The 18,546-nt window shown below is 43.5% G+C and overlaps 2 protein-coding genes across 2 annotated transcripts in view; both read right to left on the bottom strand.

Moving 5' to 3' along the window:
* ercc3 (excision repair cross-complementation group 3) overlaps positions 1 to 7,783 on the bottom strand; it is a 29,527-nt gene extending 21,744 nt beyond the window's left edge. Inside the window, exons 1-7 of the mRNA XM_062527362.1 lie at positions 7,631 to 7,783; positions 6,753 to 6,955; positions 5,806 to 6,042; positions 5,017 to 5,066; positions 2,440 to 2,575; positions 1,808 to 1,975; positions 1,033 to 1,237 (exon numbers count right to left, since the gene is read on the bottom strand). Coding sequence (XP_062383346.1) covers positions 1,033 to 1,237; positions 1,808 to 1,975; positions 2,440 to 2,575; positions 5,017 to 5,066; positions 5,806 to 6,042; positions 6,753 to 6,955; positions 7,631 to 7,658 — 1,027 coding nt within the window. The 5' untranslated portion in view covers positions 7,659 to 7,783. The remainder of the gene's footprint in view (positions 1 to 1,032; positions 1,238 to 1,807; positions 1,976 to 2,439; positions 2,576 to 5,016; positions 5,067 to 5,805; positions 6,043 to 6,752; positions 6,956 to 7,630) is intronic.
* A 637-nt stretch (positions 7,784 to 8,420) lies between these two features.
* Positions 8,421 to 17,288, bottom strand: acd (ACD shelterin complex subunit and telomerase recruitment factor). The gene is made up of 13 exons (XM_062528259.1): positions 17,155 to 17,288; positions 16,542 to 16,663; positions 16,300 to 16,418; positions 15,854 to 15,944; positions 15,374 to 15,453; positions 14,568 to 14,612; positions 13,903 to 13,940; positions 13,339 to 13,781; positions 12,797 to 13,010; positions 12,107 to 12,190; positions 10,603 to 11,297; positions 9,631 to 9,707; positions 8,421 to 8,601 (listed from the first exon to the last, which is right to left on the bottom strand). Exons 2-13 carry the CDS (start codon positions 16,653 to 16,655, stop codon positions 8,502 to 8,504), a joined length of 2,100 nt encoding a protein of 699 aa, XP_062384243.1. The 5' UTR covers positions 16,656 to 16,663; positions 17,155 to 17,288; the 3' UTR covers positions 8,421 to 8,501.
* Between the last annotated feature and the right edge of the window lie 1,258 nt (positions 17,289 to 18,546).

Genomic DNA, 18,546 nt, shown 5'->3' on the forward strand with positions numbered 1-18,546 from the left:
TCCAAATTTGGGGCATGAGTCCAACTTGCAACAATGCTACAATCAAACTACCAACTAATCTAAGAACGAGGTATTGTAAGGAGGACTTTAGTTTGAGTTGGCACAACTAACACTCAAAACTATCAGTGAGTGTTGAGAAGGTCAGTATTCCACTACAGATTACCGAATACTATTCAGAGATGTGAAGGTCCAGCTTCAGAAAGGTCAATATTCCACTACAGACTACCGAATACTATTCAGAGATGTGAAGGTCCAGCTTCAGAAAGGTCAGTATTCCACTACAGACTACCGAATACTATTTAGAGATGTGAAGGTCCAGCTTCAGAAAGGTCAGTATTCCACTACAGACTACCGAATACTATTTAGAGATGTGAAGGTCTAGCTTCAGAAAGTAAAGATGCTTCATCGATAAGCAGCCGTGGCAAGGGTGATGCAACGCTCAGACCATAACGAATAGGCAAATCTGATTGGTCAAAATACCTTTTTTTCCTTAAACTGACATTGATGAGTCGAGCTTTGTGCTTGAAGGTTCAACGCTCAGCTTGTTCAACGCTAGCGTTATGCCAGCATGGCCACAGCTGCTGAGCCATAAAGAACAATAAGAAACCTGCCACTTGCTGCTGGCTAATGCGATTCCCGCCGTAAAGGTTAACCTGAATTTCCCCTTGGGAATCAATAAAGTATCTATCTATCTATCTATCTATCTATCTCTCTATCTCTCTATCTCTCTATCTCTCTATCTCTCTATCTCTATTCATTTTTATTTTATTCTTTATTTATTCATCCTAGATTGGTTGTGATTTTAAAGATGTAGCATGATATATGCTTTTGTAAAATAAAGATGGTTGTACAATTCTATCTATCTATCTATCTATCTATTTATCCATCTATCTATCTATCTCTCTATCTATCTATCTATCTCTCTACCTATCTCTCTATCTCTCTCTCTATCTCTCTCTCTATCTCTCTCTCTATCTCTCTCTCTATCCACTCCCCCACCACAACCAGCGCCGGCCGCAGTAGGAGCCTCACCGCAGGGCAGGACGATGACGCCAGAGCGGGCGCGGCCGTTGCCGAACATCTTGCGGAGGCTCTTCTCCTGGTAGGGCCGCAGCACGGCCGTGGGCTTCAGGTCCATGTTGATGTCGGGGTTGACCGTGTCGTTGCGGAAGTCGTACTCTGCCAGGAGGGGGTACTCCAGCTGGATGCAGCGCTTCTGAAGCTCCTCAATCATCTCCTGGAGGAGAGGAGCAGGAGGAGAGCCAACATTACTCCGCCATTTTACTAACAACGTCTACTTTAATTCACCGTTAAATTAATTGTGGTGGCAGCAAAATTACGCAGCAGTCTGTCAATGATGGTGTGTTCTCATAATCGTTACAAGTCTATTCATAGACAAGTTTATTTAATATATAAAATTAGATTAATTGCATCGCCCTACAATAAAACATATGGAGTTTTAGGTCACACTGTATAAGATAAAGATATACCCTAATTTCTCAACTATTAGCCGCAGCTGACACATTGATTTTGCAACATTTCTTCAGCTAAGAGGCTAATTCACGGGGGCAATTAATATGGTATTAATATGGTTTTGTTTCTTTTAACTTGCACAAAACGCTGTCCTGCATCTTATACACAATGTGGCTAAAACACAGGAAATTCCTATAAGACATGTGAACTTCCTCCTCACAAAGACAGACAGACACACACACACACACACACACAGACAGACAGACATATACACACACACACACACACACACACACACACACACACACACACACACACACACACACACACACACCTGGCGGATCTCGAAGGACACGGTCTGCGTCTCCTCCTCCTCCTCCTCGTCCTTGTCCATCTGCTCGTAGTAGCTGAAGATGTCCTCGGGCACCTGAGCCGTGGAGGCGGGGCCATCTCCGGCCTGAGAGGTGGACGACGCGCCGTTATCCGCCACCGACTTGGAGATCTGCACCACAGGATACACAGAGGAGAAGACATGGGTCACGCTGGGCTGCAAGTGTGTGTGTGTGTGTGTGTGTGTGTGTGTGTGTGTGTGTGTGTGCGTGCGTGTGTGCGAGTGTCTGTGTGTGCGTGCGTGTGTGCGAGTGTCTGTGTGTCTAAGACGAGGAGGGAATGAGACTCAGAGTGACCGTGTGTGTGTGTGTGTGTGTGTGTGTGTGTGTGTGTGCGTGCGTGTGTGCGTGTGTGCGAGTGTCTGTGTGTCTAAGACGAGGAGGGAATGAGACTCAGAGTGACCGTGTGTGTGTGTGTGTGTGTGTGTGTGTGTGTGTGTGTGTGTGTGTGTGTCTGTGTGTGTGTGTCTGTGTGAGTGTGTCAAAGACGTGGAGGGAATGAGACTCAGAGTGACCGTGTGTGTGTGTGTGTGTGTGTGTGTGTGTGTGTGTGTGTGTGTGTGTGTAAGTGTCCTACCGCAGATTTGCTAGAGATGACCTCTGTGATGAGTTCAGTCTCGTCTCCCTCTGCGGTACGCAGACGGCAGTCTTTGACCACTGCATCCTGCAGCAGCCTCTGGATCACCTCAGGGAAGGCACTCTCCACAAAGTATCTGCGCGCGCACACACACACACACACACAGAAATATATATGTGCACAAACACATACATACATACATACACGTATGAATATATATGTTCAAAGACAAACACACAAAATCCCTCATCAATATATGTGCACAAACATATACATACATAGGCACATACAGTATACACGCACATACATAAATACATGCACATAAACATATGCATGGACTCACACACAAACACACATACACCTTATTTAACACTGATAACATACTTACACAAGGCTTTTATCAGTAATTAGGAAGTGAGGATTTAGTTATCAGCAGATAAACGTCAGGCTTTGCCTCGCGTAACACCAGATTTTCACTACAATTCTAAGGGACTTTGTTCAAATTCACACACATTTGGTTGAGGTTGCTTGGCCTACAGTACATGCCCTGAATCCAGTGAGGTCACATTTGATTAGGACTGATTAAATTCCCTGATGTAACACTGCCATAACCAACATAGTTACGAAAAAACACGGATCAAAATATGCCATTCTTGGACAGAAATTCTAGCATAGGTCATATTAAGCACTTATGTGAATTTTATCTGAACAAAGACTGAAAAAAAAAAAAAAAAAAGTAAAAGGAAACTGCCGTGTGCTTGCTTTATTTATTTTTAATGTTTATGATTTAGTATCGAGTAAGTTTAAGCACCCAGTTCGAAGCACTAAGGTGTTGAGCGCGCTTCTTTATTTCATCTGAACGAAGACTCAATGGTGTGTGTATGTGTGTGTGTGTGTGTGTGTGTGTGTGTGTGTGTGTGTGTGTGTGTGTGTGTGTGTAGATGGGCCCAGAGAAACAATGATGACTACAGCGTCAGGGCGTTGCATAAATTCACTTGAGTATGTATATTTCTCTGGTCATGCTTGTGTAAGGTGAGAGTTCTTATGGCCTAAATTCAACAGAAGAAACGACGCAAACACACAATTCCTCACAATTCCTTAGAAAGCACTTAACAGTTGGCTGAGCAGTGATCCTGCTTGTGAAACACCCACTGGCTCAGATTCAACACAAACAGCAGGGTTTTACACCTCGTGCCAAGACCAATGCGCAACACACTCACCCGTGGCTAACACAACGCAATCATTATGGTTTCAATCGACACACTCACCCGTGGCTAACACAACGCAATCATTATGGTTTCAATCGACACACTCATCCGTATCCACGGCAATGCAATCATTATGATTTACGCTATCACAATGACGATGTGTCAAACGCTGCAATGCAATCTTTAAGGTTTAAAGCAACACAGAAGTAAACAGGAAGTAAAAATGATAACGCGTAGGGGGAGGTGTGTGTGCTACAAGCAAATGGACGTCACCCTTGTAATGGTAACAGGTGTTCTCAGGCCCTCAAATCAGCCTTGCGGAAGTTGCGCTCATTTCCCAATCTCTATCTCCTGTCTCCCCATCCACTCTCCATGGCCCTATCTACATTCACACAGAAGACCCCAAAATGAAAACTTAAAAACAAATCAACTATTACACTTTAGACGTGGCTGAGAGATATGAACTAATCACATCGTTAAAACAAGTCTATAACAAATTATAACCCACACTTGCCAATGAGATAACTTCATTATAACATGCTCACTAGAAATAACTAACTACTAACTGAAATAAAATGGGAAGGAGACCAAATCCATTTTTTCCAATGCAAAGGAAACTGTTCAGGAAAGAAGACGAAAACAACACCTTGAGATGATGTGCACAAGTAAATTAAGCAATAAGTCCCGAGGCCCTAAAGCCCCCCTTAGTTGTTCTAAAAGCAGTGCAAATATGGACTCGAGTGGCTTATTGCTTTTCTAAAACAGTTATTTCGTCGATATAGCAAGATTTCATGAAACAAAGGCACAGCAACGGAAAATGTAACGATGTATTCATAATCATTCTTCCGCCATATATATTTCCTCCATACTGTATGAATGCATGCAACATCGAGACACAGCTACTCTAACTTCTGTGCAAGTTGTGGTAGGGCATTACCATAGAACGAAATGCGGTCAAGGTGTGTGACGTTTATGTTGGATTTTACAGCGGCATCGAACATGATTCAGCCAATCATAATCAAGGACCGGAACTATCCGTTTTAGAATAATAAAAAAAAAAACACTTGTAAGACAAGAGACAAAATATGGGCTACTAACTATCAACTGGAAAGGCCACCCCTTACCCTGAATGTGCTCACGGTTATAGGAACTGTGGCCAGAGGAGTTCAATAATCCCTAGTTCCCTGCTGTCTGAAGGCCAACATTGGGGTTCTAGGATCTGCGAAAAGGTCCTTACAGTGTTAAGGTAACTTATTAGGAGGGATTTAAAGCAAAAGGGAAAGAGAGATCAGTTCTTTTATTCTAAGATGGCGGCAAACTTGCAATTCATTTGCACGATGGTGTAGTGGTAACGTCGGAATTTACAAACCTGTTGTGCTTCAGGACCAATTTGACTTTGCCGTAGCTCACTGTACAAAGCTGTAAGAAACCAACATCAGCACGCAATCAAACGATGCATTGCGCAATGACAAAGTGCAATACCATTTCTATACTACTAACTATAGGTATGCTATTATAACATGCACATTTATTGAGGCACAGTGGAGCAATTGTATGACAATTTCACTGTATATTTGACTGAAGGATGTTGATGGAATGTGAACACTTGCATGTATATGCATGCTATATGCTTGTTTGGAACTCTTGTAGCTAGATAGATAGATAGACAGATAGACAGATAGATAGATAGATACAGTAGATATAGATAGATAGACAGATTCTTTATTGCTTCCCAAGGGGAAATTCAAGAGGTAGGTTATGGTTATGGTATTTGTCAGATATGAATTCATGTTTGTAGGCATGTTTACAAGTGATCGTATTCTCAAACTAAAACTAGCTTTATGCATAACCGGATTTTATTGGTAGTGTTTATGATACATGCCCGTACCCTAGGAAGGAATGTAATGTCCGCATAACACTGATAAATTGCTCCTGTTTAATGAAAGATGCAACGTTTCGACCCTACTGGGTCTTCATCAGGCAAATGAGCCAATTTCACAGTGTCCAGGTGTCTGGCCTAGTTGATGCTAATGATGCCATAATTGGCAAGGTAAAACATCTTCCTGTTTCTGTCTTTCCTGTAGACTGAGCTGTTCCAGAGGAAGTTAGTTTACACAGTGGCGACATCTTGTGAAATAGGCTCATGCCCGCACCCTACCTTGATAAACTGCACGATGCCATCAGGCACGGACGTCTTGCTGAGTTTCTCCAGGTACTCGATGATGTCGGAGGTCTGCAGGCCCACACTGACGGCAGCGTAGAGCGAGTATGCGGTCAGCTTGTACTCGTGCAAGTGGATCGGCCTGCACACGGGCTCAGCTATGGCCACCAGGAAGTCCTGGGCATACTTGTAGACGGGGGAGAACGCCTCAAGGAAGATGTGTCCATCCGGGGCCTTGGTAGAGAATGTGACAGTCGAGAGAGAGAGAGAGAGAGAGAGAAAGCGTGAAAGAGAGATAGAGAGAGAGAGAGAAAGAGAAAGAGAAAGAGAAAGAGAAAGAGAAAGAGAAAGAGAGAGATAGTATTAAAGAAACAGAGAGGGGTTACCTGAGGTCTATGGAGCATACTATTTGTGGAACAGGAGGGGTAACTGTTTCTCTGAGGTCACACCAGGCAACATGCCTCTACAGTAGGCTGACCTCAACACACAGTTCATGCTTCAATCAAACACAGTGGGTCCTGGTTAATAGTTTATACACAAGAGGATCAAGTTGAGCCAGCATTTTTCTACTAATCATTTTACGCAAGATTAACAAGAGTAAAAAAATAAAAGGTTGCGAGCATTAGGTCTACTTCATTTGTTTTTCTTAAAGGGGTGGTCTCTACTCTAAGGACAGACTCATTTCGAAAACAGAGCCTCTCATTCAGCGTGTATACTGTTCGTCCTCCCTCACTCCTCGGGCCTCGATCCTCATTGATCTACATAAAGAAAGATAGAAGGGATAGACTATCCTATTGTTGCCGCGCCATCATTCTTGATGTAGATCAGTGAGGATCGAGGCCCCAGGAGCGAGGGAGGAGGTATAAACGCTGAATAAAAGGCACCCGTAAACTCTCAGCGCTCCCCCATCCATAACGATTCTGCTGCGGCGCTGACAGCCTTACCACCCAGAGCGGACGCGACCCGTAGTCGTTCTTCAGGTGCATCTGTAGTCGGTAGTCCTTGGCGCCATACTCATCCTGCTGGACAGCGGCCTCGTCCACCTGTTTTCCGGCCGCGGCAGGGATGGCTTCCTGCGTGTCACCTGCCGTCGTTGCCTCTTCCTCATCGTCCTCCTCTTCATGGTACCGTTTCTTGGATTTGCGCTCTGAAATGATAGATTGATTGATAGATAGATAGATAGATAGATAGATGTGTGCATACAATTTAACTTCTTAAGCATAATCTCTACAAATGGCACCTAGATAGATGTGAGCTGAATTCGTTACAGCAAAGAAACCACTTGGAAAACCAGGTACTGTATCGTTACTTAATGCAATGCCGCGATGCCGTAATGTCGTTGACTTTGAGGTCCTCAGAAGTTGTCTGCATTTCAGTAAGTTTCAGTAGCTGCAGCCAGAGACGGTTTAAAAAGCGTAACTAGACAATCTTGGCTGCATCTATCAAACGCTACATTCTCGGGTACAGGTAAAGGTGAATGTAGGCTACTAAGTAATAGAGATGTTGAATGTACCAGCGTAACGTATAAAGTTAGTAGCTGACAGATAACTAAACAGTCAACTGCCTTTGTTGATGTCAGACAGTGGATGGATGTAATGGATACAAGTGTAAAAGCCAAATCTCCAGTTGACATTGCCACCGTCATCCAGCTAGCTCTACTAAATATGATTAAGGAGACATAAATCTCCTCGCTGTGTATTATTTAATAAAAGAGTTTGCCTGAGCAGAAGACTCTGAAACATCATTCTGTCTGTCGGTCTCCACCACCATGCTAACATTAGCAAATGGAAACATTCACTGACTTCTTGGTGTCTTAACTCACCTCTATCCCCTTTATCTCGTTTGCCCATGTTGTCGGTTTAATCTAACAGGACTTTATAATGACACGTTTTGTTTAAGTCGTCTTTTGAGAGAGAATTGACAGTACATCCATGGCCGTCAACTACTCGGCACGCATCAGAAACGACGCAGGTCAAGAAAGCGATGTTGTGTGGACTGACTTCCGGTTAAAGGCATGGAAAAAATTAAATCAAAATAAAAGTCCGTTCCAATTTTGCCTAAAACATCAAATGTTCAGTCTCAATAAATGGTGATGTTGTTATAGATGGCTACATTAATTAATTTAATGCATTTATTAATTCATAATCATTATCTGACAAATACATTTCAGCATACTGTAAATGGTAATGCATACATTTGTTTAGCATATTGCAGTTCTGTAAGTACCCACTGTAATGAGTCAGTAGCCTGTTCAATGGTTTGAACATTCATCTCTGAATATTACAAACATTAACAGCGACACAAGAGACAAAGTGTTTGTATGATAGCCATAATATGGGTAATAAGATGAAATATTTGCCTGAAAGCTTCTTCAAACCAAGCTAAGGTATCGTTGTGTCTCATAGTTTTTGTGAGTGTATGTGAACGGGTACAATTTGGTTAAACTGAAACTTGACTTGAAAGTCCACAATTCATACTGACTACATGCTAAAGACCTGTTACAAAAAGATGCTAAATCCATTAATTAAGTAATGCTAGATCTATGACCAACAATTATCACTTTCCGCACTTCCGTCAAGAACACAAATCACAAACCAATGATTTTATTATCAAACAATTTTTATTACATATATTTACAAAACACATTAACACGACGCTGTATGGGCCAATGGGATAAAGCTGCCGAGTTCCCTTCAGGGCTTTGGCGCCCCCTTCAGGTCACACTCTGCTGCTGACGTGTGAGGCGGCGCCAGAAGGTATCTCACGGACCACTGGATCATCTCCGGATGAACGCTGCAAGCACCAACACACACGCTTCAGTTAAGGGTTCCTGTTTACACCAGGAATGATAACTACATCGTATAACGATAACGGCGTTTCACATTGGCCAACAATGAGGAGTCTGTCCTCTTGTTAATAAATGTGATGTCTAAAATTTCATGGATTCTGATTGGGTGTCAGCTTTTCAATTTTATTTTGTTTTTATTTTATTTTATTATATTTTTTAAATTGCTCTTAAAGTGATCCGTGTAAAACAGGAAGGGTGTCGCGCCAGTAACCCCAGTCCTGAAGGGTGCGTCAGTTCCAAAAGTAGTACATCCAGCAGTCAAAAGGAGCGGAACTCGCACACCACTACAGCCGATGCAATACGTTTTTATTGTATGAGAAGCTTGCTACCCAAAAAGTGCGTGCAAAACGTTTTCGGTCCTATTCAGACCATCCTCAGTGCAAAGTGATCCCAAATGATATACCATTCATTGTTAAAGGGTCACTGCACCCTAAAATAGGTTTTTTGAGCTGTTGATTGATTGAAAATACTCATAAGTGGTGAACTGTACTATTATCAGGGTTAATATTGACAAAAATCGTGTTTCTCGACAAAAGTAACATTTCGTCTGATTTTGTATTGGAAACATTGCTCTCTCGCGCATACTACCGTTTGAAAACATGCTATGGCATGTTGGTCCAAAATACTATTGGAATGCTGACGTTGTCCTGCACTTCTAGTCCGACACTACGTCACCGGGTCGTTACAAATTAGGACTGAAACGCCCCAACACCTGCTGCCCTGATTAGCCTACCTGTGATAAGCCGTGTCTGCAGCACTCATTCCCAGATTGACACGAAATCACCATGGTTGATTGGTTGCAGCAGTGCTGCACTCTCTCTCCAAATTTCAGAACGTCTCGCCCATTTTGAAAGCCGTTTTCAGAAATGTGAAGTGGGTGGAGTTATGGGGTGAAGTGACTCTTTAATTGTTGGAGGTGTAGGAGGCGTACTGTACGAGGGAAACGTGAGAGATACAGTATACTCTGCACTTACGTGAAGCGGCCCAGGGCACACCGGTCCTGCACGGACGCCTGGTATTTGTAGCTGAACGCAGAACCGTCTTTGTGAACCTGGGAGAGAACAGAGAACATGAGAACAGTGTTAGAACATGCATAAGTGTGGGAACAGAGTGAGAACAGTGTGATAATAGCAGAACAGCAGAGAACACTACACTACTACAACACTACACTACATTACACTACACTATTACATTACATTACATACATAACATTTGGCTGACGCTTTCTAGCCAAAGCGACTTACAACATGGTAAACATTTTAAGCGTTTTAAAGCAATTCTAAATTCAGCAAATCCATAGCCTGGCTAGCGCCTACCACTACTCAAATGAGACGTGGTCTGGCAACCAGACATTCATTTTCTCGTATTTGAAAAAAATGCCCAGATCCGTTCAATGGGCGCCACGGATGTCTATCAAATGTGTCTGTGCATACAGTAGCTCATCGTCTTGCTTTCCCCCCTGTTCTGTGATTGGTTCCCAATCTCAGGCAAAAATGAGGGTGGTAGTTTCCAGACGTGAATGAAATCACTGCGCAAGGCAGGCTGGGAACACCCAGGCTAGCAAATTCAGAGAATTCCGAGGGAACCCAAGTCCAGCAGAGGGGCACCAGGATGGAAGAACAGGGGGCGCTGTGGAGCAACTACAGCACCTGTAACCAATGGGAGTCCCGGGTTTGAGTCTGGCCCGGGTCATTTCCTGATCCACACCATCTCTCCCCCACCTGCTTCCTGTGCATCTCTTCACTGTCATATTCATGGGCTTCATCAGGTTCCTTTCCACAGATGTATTAATCAAGCACCATGCAGTCTGCATTCATAAATCTAGGCGCTTGGTTTTATACACCCGTGGAAAGGGACTTGTTGAAACTTGCGAAGGCAAAAAAGGGCCAAAAATATACTAAAAAAAAAAAAAAAAAACATTTTAAAGGATAGAGGAACACTCATACCCAGCTCTGCTCGGACGGCAAGGAGAACATGCGCCGTTTAGGTGGACTTCCTGCCTCGGCGTGGTTACTTCCTGTCTGCTGTGTTTGCACTATCCATGACGGGGGGCTCCTGGGGGCTTTGCTGTCCTCCTCCTCTGGAGACAGACGAGGGGTGGAACGCTGGGAGGGGCTTATCGCCAGGGGCAATTGTGGCTGATAGGGCGGAAGGGTGGATCCAGTCTTTTGAGCCCCGCTGCCATTGGATGACACATTCTGTGTGCTGCTTCCTATTGGAGCAGAGTTCAGACGGGCCAAAAGTGATTGGTGGAGAGGGAATTGCTCTAATGAAGTTGAAGCTAATTGGCTGTCCAGATGTCTGAGGTTCTCTGGAGTCTGTAATGAGGTCAGTTCCTGCAGGAGTGGCAGTTTCCTGGGAGTGGCTGAAGCTGATTGGCTGTGAATAAGAGGGAGGTTCTCTGGGGTCGCTGAATCTGATTGGATCTTCGTGAGTAGGCCGTCCTCTGTGGTGTCGGAATCTGAGGGGACCTTGGTGATTGGCAAATTTTCTGGGGTAGCAGAATCTGATTGGGGCTCTATGACTGGTAGTTTCTGTGCAGTGGCTGAATCTAATTGGCTCTGCAAGAGTGGGAGGTTCTCTGGCAGAACTGAAGCTGATTGGCTCTGAAGAACCTGCAGGTCCTCTGGAGTAGCAGACACTGGAAAATTAAACACAAAAGAAACACAAAAATTGTCAACAAGACTGGACAGCATACATGTGAAATGTATGAAGAATTAAACGCGAGAGTAGTTCGAAAGTTTGAACATAAGACCTCATATCCAAGTTAGCTGATGTGATATTTACCGTTTTCAGATTGTTTTTAGTGACAGGCTAGCAGATACCATTGACTTGCGCTAGCCTAGCATCAGCAAACTCTGCAACTAGAAGGACTGGATGAAATGCGCTGAAAACTGTCTTCACTGATAAATATCACGCTGGCTAACTTGGAAATGAGGTCCTGTGTCCAAAATTCTGTACTACCCCTTTATTGGAACACACCAACTTTTCAGTAAATTAGCATACTTGCTGTCTACAACCACTTAAACCTACAGCTATACTGTAGGTCAGCTACAGGCTAACTGGTCTACCCACTTCCAGTGTATTATGCTAAGCTAATCTAACAGTGTCAGACTGGGTTATTTCACACACAGAAAAGAGTACAGTACGTATGTATCCTCTCATTTAACTCTGGGGTAGACAAATAAAGCATTTTCCCAAAAAGTTGGCGTGGACTCTACATGGTCAGGAGGAGCTGGGCTAGTATGCAGTGGCCTGAAAGTTGTGGGTTCAATTCCCAGCTTCCACCGCTGTGCCCTTGAGCAAGGCTCTTCACCCCGAGTTGATCTGGGACAACGCAATCCCTTGTAATATAGTTGACATGTAAGTCACTTTATACAGAAATAGTGTCTGCTAAAAAAAGTGTCTGCTAAATGTAATGTAATGTAATGCAATGTAAAGGATCCATACATTCAGAAGGGGACAGAGAGCGGAGGACATCAACGACTGGAGCAAACACATCCCATCCGCCGCCTTCATGGACAGACTCCATTTCTACAAACACGCACAAAAACACACACACACACATACTGAACGCTAAACACACCATTGACACAGTTATGGAAAAAAGTTATGTTTTGTTGTACTTTTGTTTGCACACAAAACCAGATATTTTATATCCACTGTTATTTAGGTAGGAACACCAACCATTTCACTACATATTGTGTGTTGTATGTGACAAATTAAATAATCTGATTTGCATTCGTGTCATGTCTGCTGAAGAAAGAGATAATGATGTTTTCCTGCTTTGAAGGCTGGCTAGGGCTTATGAACAGACAAACTAAAAAAAAAACGAAACAGACAGACAAACAAACAAACCCTGATGAAAACATTACCTCCACGGCGGAGGTCATTACGCTGTCTAGGGTCTCATGACGTTCTTAAAGCTCCAATATGATGGTTCAAACTCTTATTGTTTCAGTATCCAATTTATCTTACAAAGTCTGCATGGCACCTGAGCCTGTTCTGAGTAGTTTCTGTAATGACTATTGCTCACTCTCAAAATGTGTGTGTGTCTGTGTGTGTGTGTGTGTGTGTGTGTGTGTGTGTGTGACGCTGTGTGTGTGTTTGTGCGTGTAAAAAGGAAAGAAAAAAACTAACCACGACTGGAACGTGGCGAATCATCCATCCTCTCACCAGATGAGGGCAACAGGTCTGGGTCCTCATTCTGGGTGGTGATTGGCTGATCTGGCTGCTCGTCAGACAGGGGAGGAGCCAAGCCACTGGGTGGTGAGTGGCTTGTGGATGCTGCTGTTGCCGTAGCAATCCTTTCTCTCAAGAAATGACACACAGGAACAGAGAAACACTCCTCTTCCTAACAAACACAAGCACGCACACACACACACACATACACACACACATTAAAATGAGTAACACATACAGATATACCAAGTTTAAGTAACCAATTTAAAACACTGAATATCCAGCCATTTAAAACACCAGAAAATCCAGCCATATTCATGGGTTTCATCAGGTCCCTTTCCACAGGTGTATTAATCAAGCACCATGCAGTCTGCATTGATAATCAAGTAGCTTGATTGTATACACCTGTGGAAAGGGACCTAATGAAATCCATGAATAAACACAGAATTGCGAAAAAAATAAAATAAAATAAACCTAGTTATGCCAGGAAAAGAGCATACTTTATAAGCCAGCCGATCCCGGTGCCACTGGGTAGGAGCGGCCACATCCCCTTTAGACAACGGCAGTGCGGAATCAGCCAATCTTCTCATGATCTTCCTGAGCAGCGCTGCATTGCTCCCATCAGCCAATGACTGGGGCCCTTGGCCACGGGTGGGAGGGGCTACATGGTGGAGGTGGGAGGAGCTTGGCCCTGCAGGTGAGTCCACAGTACAGTGGGAGGGTGCGGCTTGAGTAGGCAGGTGCATGTTATGGGATGAGGAACAGGCCTCAGGGGGCGGGGTCACCCTGGAGTGGGTGGAGCTATGCTGAGTTGAAAAGTCCGTGTTATGGAGGGAGGGGGCGGGTCCAGAAAGTGGGGTTGGCCTGTCAATCACCTCTAGGGGAGTGACCTGAGTTCCACCATCGGTCACCCAAGCGTCCAATAAATCTGTCAGACGGAGTACTGTAGACAGAGGAAAGAAACACTTAGTGCGCACACACACACACACACACACACACACACACACACACACACACACACAAAAATGCAGTCACGTTCGTAAATGTGCTCTGACTCTACTTACTGCTTTGAGACTGAGATGAACCCTCATCTGCTCTGGACCTGAAATGTAAGTGCGCACACACACACACACACACACACACACTGCGTCAGCACACATCAACATGCGATATATGGAGTTTTCCCTCTGCCAGTTAAAACATTTTAGAAGGAGGGGAGGGGAAAGGAGAGTAGAGGAGAGGAGAAAAGCAGAGGGGAGAGGAAAGGAGAGATGATAAGAGAGGAGGGGAGGGGAGAGGAGAAGAGATGAGATGAGATGAGATGAGATGAGATGAGATGAGATGAGATGAGATGAGATGAGATGAGATGAGATGAGATGAGATGAGATGAGATGAGATGAGATGAGATGAGATGAGATGAGATGAGATGAGATGAGATGAGATGAGATGAGATGAGATGAGATGAGATGAGAAGAGAAGAGATGAGATGAGATGAGATGAGATGAGATGAGATGAGATGAGATGAGATGAGATGAGATGAGATGAGATGAGATGAGATGAGATGAGATGAGATGAGATGAGATGAGATGAGATGAGAGGAGAGGAGAGGAGAGGAGAGGAGAGGAGAGGAGAGGAAGGAAGAGAAGAAGAAAGAAAGGTGAGAAGAGTAGAGGAGAAGAGAGGAGGGCACTGCTGCAGTATTCCATCCTGACAGCTAAGCATTTTTCACCTCCAGGTTTTGCGGATCTGCTCTTTAATGGACGGCAATGTTGCGCTGAAAGAAAAGAAGAAGATGGAGCAGCTATGAATGACTAAGTTGACGTTTGAGAAAGGCACATTTATCGCAGGTTGTTTTCTATACAAGCCAAGTACTATGTAAGGTAATGATGGTCATTTTGACACCACAGGTGAATGAAGACCCAGTCAGGCAATGATAGAAAAATCAGGAGCAGATTTACATAGAGTTGCACCATTTGGGGAAAATATCATGATACAGGTCATAAAACACAGCCCTGCAGCTTACAGAATGCGGCTAATACACAGGAAATGTACTGCTTTTACTATTGGGAAATTGCGTCGGTTGATATAGTAAATGTGATATATCTGGTGCAGCCCTACATTTACAATGGCACGGTGTACACCAAGGCAGCACGGCATAAGCACATTAGGATTCACCAGCGACTCTCACTAAACAAGACGATAGGCAGGGTGGAGCACGACCGTTTGATTGATGGACGTACTGTCCAATGCTGCTACTTGGCTTTGGATACAATGGGCCGGAGTTTTTTGAGCCCTGCCCGTTCCACAGATGATTGACGTGTTTAATTTCCATTTCAGCGCTTCCAAATCAGTGGCTGTGAGTGGGTTAGGAATATAATTTCAAGCGATTTTGCAAAAATGTCCAAAAAAGAGAATCCCATACCCTACCTTTAACAAGAGATGATGATGGTCATCCCATCTCACATCACACACACAGCATGTGTGTGTGTGTGTGTGTGTGTGTGTGTGTGTGTGTGTGTGTGTAGCCTTTCTTACCAGTTGGGAACAGCATTGTGGGAGCTCCCCTGGCCAATGGTGCTGATCTGATTGACTGTCACATAAAACTGGCAGTTTTCCTAAACACACAGCAGACAACTGGGATTAGGCAACAATGAACAACAAATCTTACACACACACACGCACTTATGCCCACACGCGCGCACACACACACACATACACACACACTTTGACAGACAGACAAAGAGTGACAGACAGACACAGACAGACAGACAGACAGACAGACAGACAGACAGACAGACAGACAGACAGACAGACAGACAGACAGACAGACAGACAGACAGACAGACAACTGTTGCATAAAGCAGGTAATTTCCTAGAAGGTCCAAGCAGCCAGACAGACCGTTTTACTGAGTGAACTGTATCAAGATGGACGAAATGCCAGAATGGTGTGCAGATTTCACAGTCACAGTCACTAATATGTGTACTCCAATGTGTGACCTTTGACCTCTCACCTACCCGCTCAGGCTCCATGTGGAAGTTCAGCTGCAGGTTCTTCACACAGACAATGGCATTCTCCAGACCGGAGTAGCTCTCTCTCTCCTCCATACTGACAGGGAACACACACACACACACACACACACACACACACACACACACACACACACACACACACACACACACACACACACACAGTTTAGCATTTGGGATTTCTGTGGTGTGATGATGTTTTGTTAGAATCTCAATTTCAATCTTACAGCACTTGTGTTTGTAGTGCTGGCTATGGCCATGAAGTGATTCCACCGTAAAACCAACCATGAATCTGTATACGTTTATAATACTGTAGCTTGTGGCATCATGAAAATGTGTGTGTGTGTGTGTGTGTGTGTGTGTGTGTGTGTGTATGTGTGTGTGTATGTGTGTGTGTGTGTGTGTGTGCATGTGAGAGAAATAAAAACACTCACTCCTGCAGCCTACTCCAGGCCTGTGTTGTGAGAACTGCAGGGATGTGGACCACTCCATCGGAGAGATAAAGGACACAGCTCGCATCGGTCTCATCTTGGGAATCGGTCAGATCTTTGACCTATAAACACACACACACACACACACACACACACACACAATTATCAATTATCATTGCATATTCTCTTAGATGAAACAGCTCATCTCTCTCTCATATCATAAGCAGATAGAACCACAGACGTACACCAATGATGGTGGCCTTCGCTGCCTTGTCCGGTGGTATGGCTGTCTCATAGTTGAGAACCAGCTGCTCGATCCAGGGCTCTGGGTCAGTGCGGTTCCTACCCAACCTGCGCATTCCTGTTACTGAGAGAGAGAAGAGATGAATAAACGACTGGGTTCAGCCGAGTCAGTTCTTCAATTTATACATTTGAAAAGTAGCCTACATACAATACAGACATAACGGGATAGCAGAGAAGCTGAAACGTGATTTTTCGTTTTCTTTTGAGTTCCGTGGTAATTTTAGTTCTAGGTCACATAGCATAATGCTAATCTGAGGGGATAAACCACATTCAAACGACTCATTATGTGAAGAGTGATCCATCCAATGAACGACGAAACTGCAGTTCAGTCAGTCAGTCAGTCAGCAAGGTAACGCACAGTTGGTGTGCATCTAATCTGATTTATGGCACAAAATGTTATGCGTTATTTAACTTCATAAACCACGGTTTATTCTTACGGTTTATTCTAATAGTAACGTTAACGTTACAGACACTCAGGTAACGTTGAGAAACCTTTGAAATCACAGGAGAAGCTCAGATGCTGCAGCGCAGTTGCCAATGTGATGTCTAACTTACCTTATTAAAACTCCATAGCATAGGCTACGGTTGATGACAAATAAGTTGTCTTTATCGTGATTTAGTTATCAGACCCGTGTCCAATTCAATTTTCTCTGACGTTATGCACTCCTCTACGCAGTTTACTTTTCAAACTGAACACTTCTTTAACAACATCCGTTAACATTTTCAAAATAAAAGTCAACCCATGTCATCACGCGAGCGAACGACATGAAGGACTTATGGCGCCCTCGTGAGGACTACTTTAGTAATGTAAGATATAATTCAAAGCTCATTGCTTTTGCATGATTGCATGAGGAATACTTCTCAAAACAACAGCAATCATATGGGTGCTATTGTTCTGGGATGTTTCCCTCATGCAAGCATGTATTTTAAGCCTTTCAAGCATTTATTTTAAATAGCAGGCTATTTTAATTAATCCACCTAACATAAATGCAGAAAGGCTCCAATAGTAGCCTACCGAACCTTTCTGTAATTATTTTAGAGGAATTAGTTGAAATAGCCTAGCTAGTTCAGATTCCTCTAGTAGCACTGAGGTCTTCGCACTTGTTCTTGGACTAAAAGCATAACCTCACGAGGGCGCCATAAGTCCTTCATGTCTTTCGCTCTGAGCCCTCTGTATATGTGTGTGTGATTTGGATTTTCTTCATGAATTGCAGGTGCATGTGATGTGAAAGCATGCAGTATTTTGTCAAAATACTAATATTACCCAGGGGGCAAAACCCCCTTTTTTTTACGGAAATCAGACATGGGCTGCTGTAAAAGGTTGTCATACAAAAATAAAATCTTGGGTGCCCCAGGATCACAACCTGGGGGCCAACCCGGTCAATAAGCTGCTGTTTGTGTGTTATCACCCTTTTTATGCCCCATTATAAGTCTATGGACAAATATATTATGGGGTGAATGAATAGGGTAAAAAAATTAACAAATAGTTATTCCCACAAAAATTCCTTCGATGATTACTCACTGTAAGATAATATTTTTTTGTATTGCAAGTTTTCTGAAATACTTTATACATTTATGTAGATGAACCATTATCAAATGAAATATGCACAAATTTGCATACATTTATAGCCTTGGGCTTGGGGGGCTTAAAGTGCACCTCTATCAACCAAACAAACTTTTGGTGAAAGGTCCGGCTATGCTGAATATTAAAATGAATGTTAACATGGGACAATTTTGGGTTACACTAACCTAAAGCTACATGGGTGTACATTGAGAATCTATGCATTACAATACAATGCAAATACTATAGAGAGATTCATTGTCAAATGTTGTGGAAGAAGGTGAGACTTGTCTTATCACATATTAAATCATATCTACAGGGTGTAAGATCCTAGAAAATATATAGGTTAGGCTCAGCCTAGGCTGTTTCTTACTGTATTTACCCAT

This window comes from Sardina pilchardus, chromosome 23 (genome assembly GCF_963854185.1).
Source record: "Sardina pilchardus chromosome 23, fSarPil1.1, whole genome shotgun sequence".
NCBI classification, from domain to species: Eukaryota; Metazoa; Chordata; class Actinopteri; order Clupeiformes; family Clupeidae; genus Sardina; species Sardina pilchardus.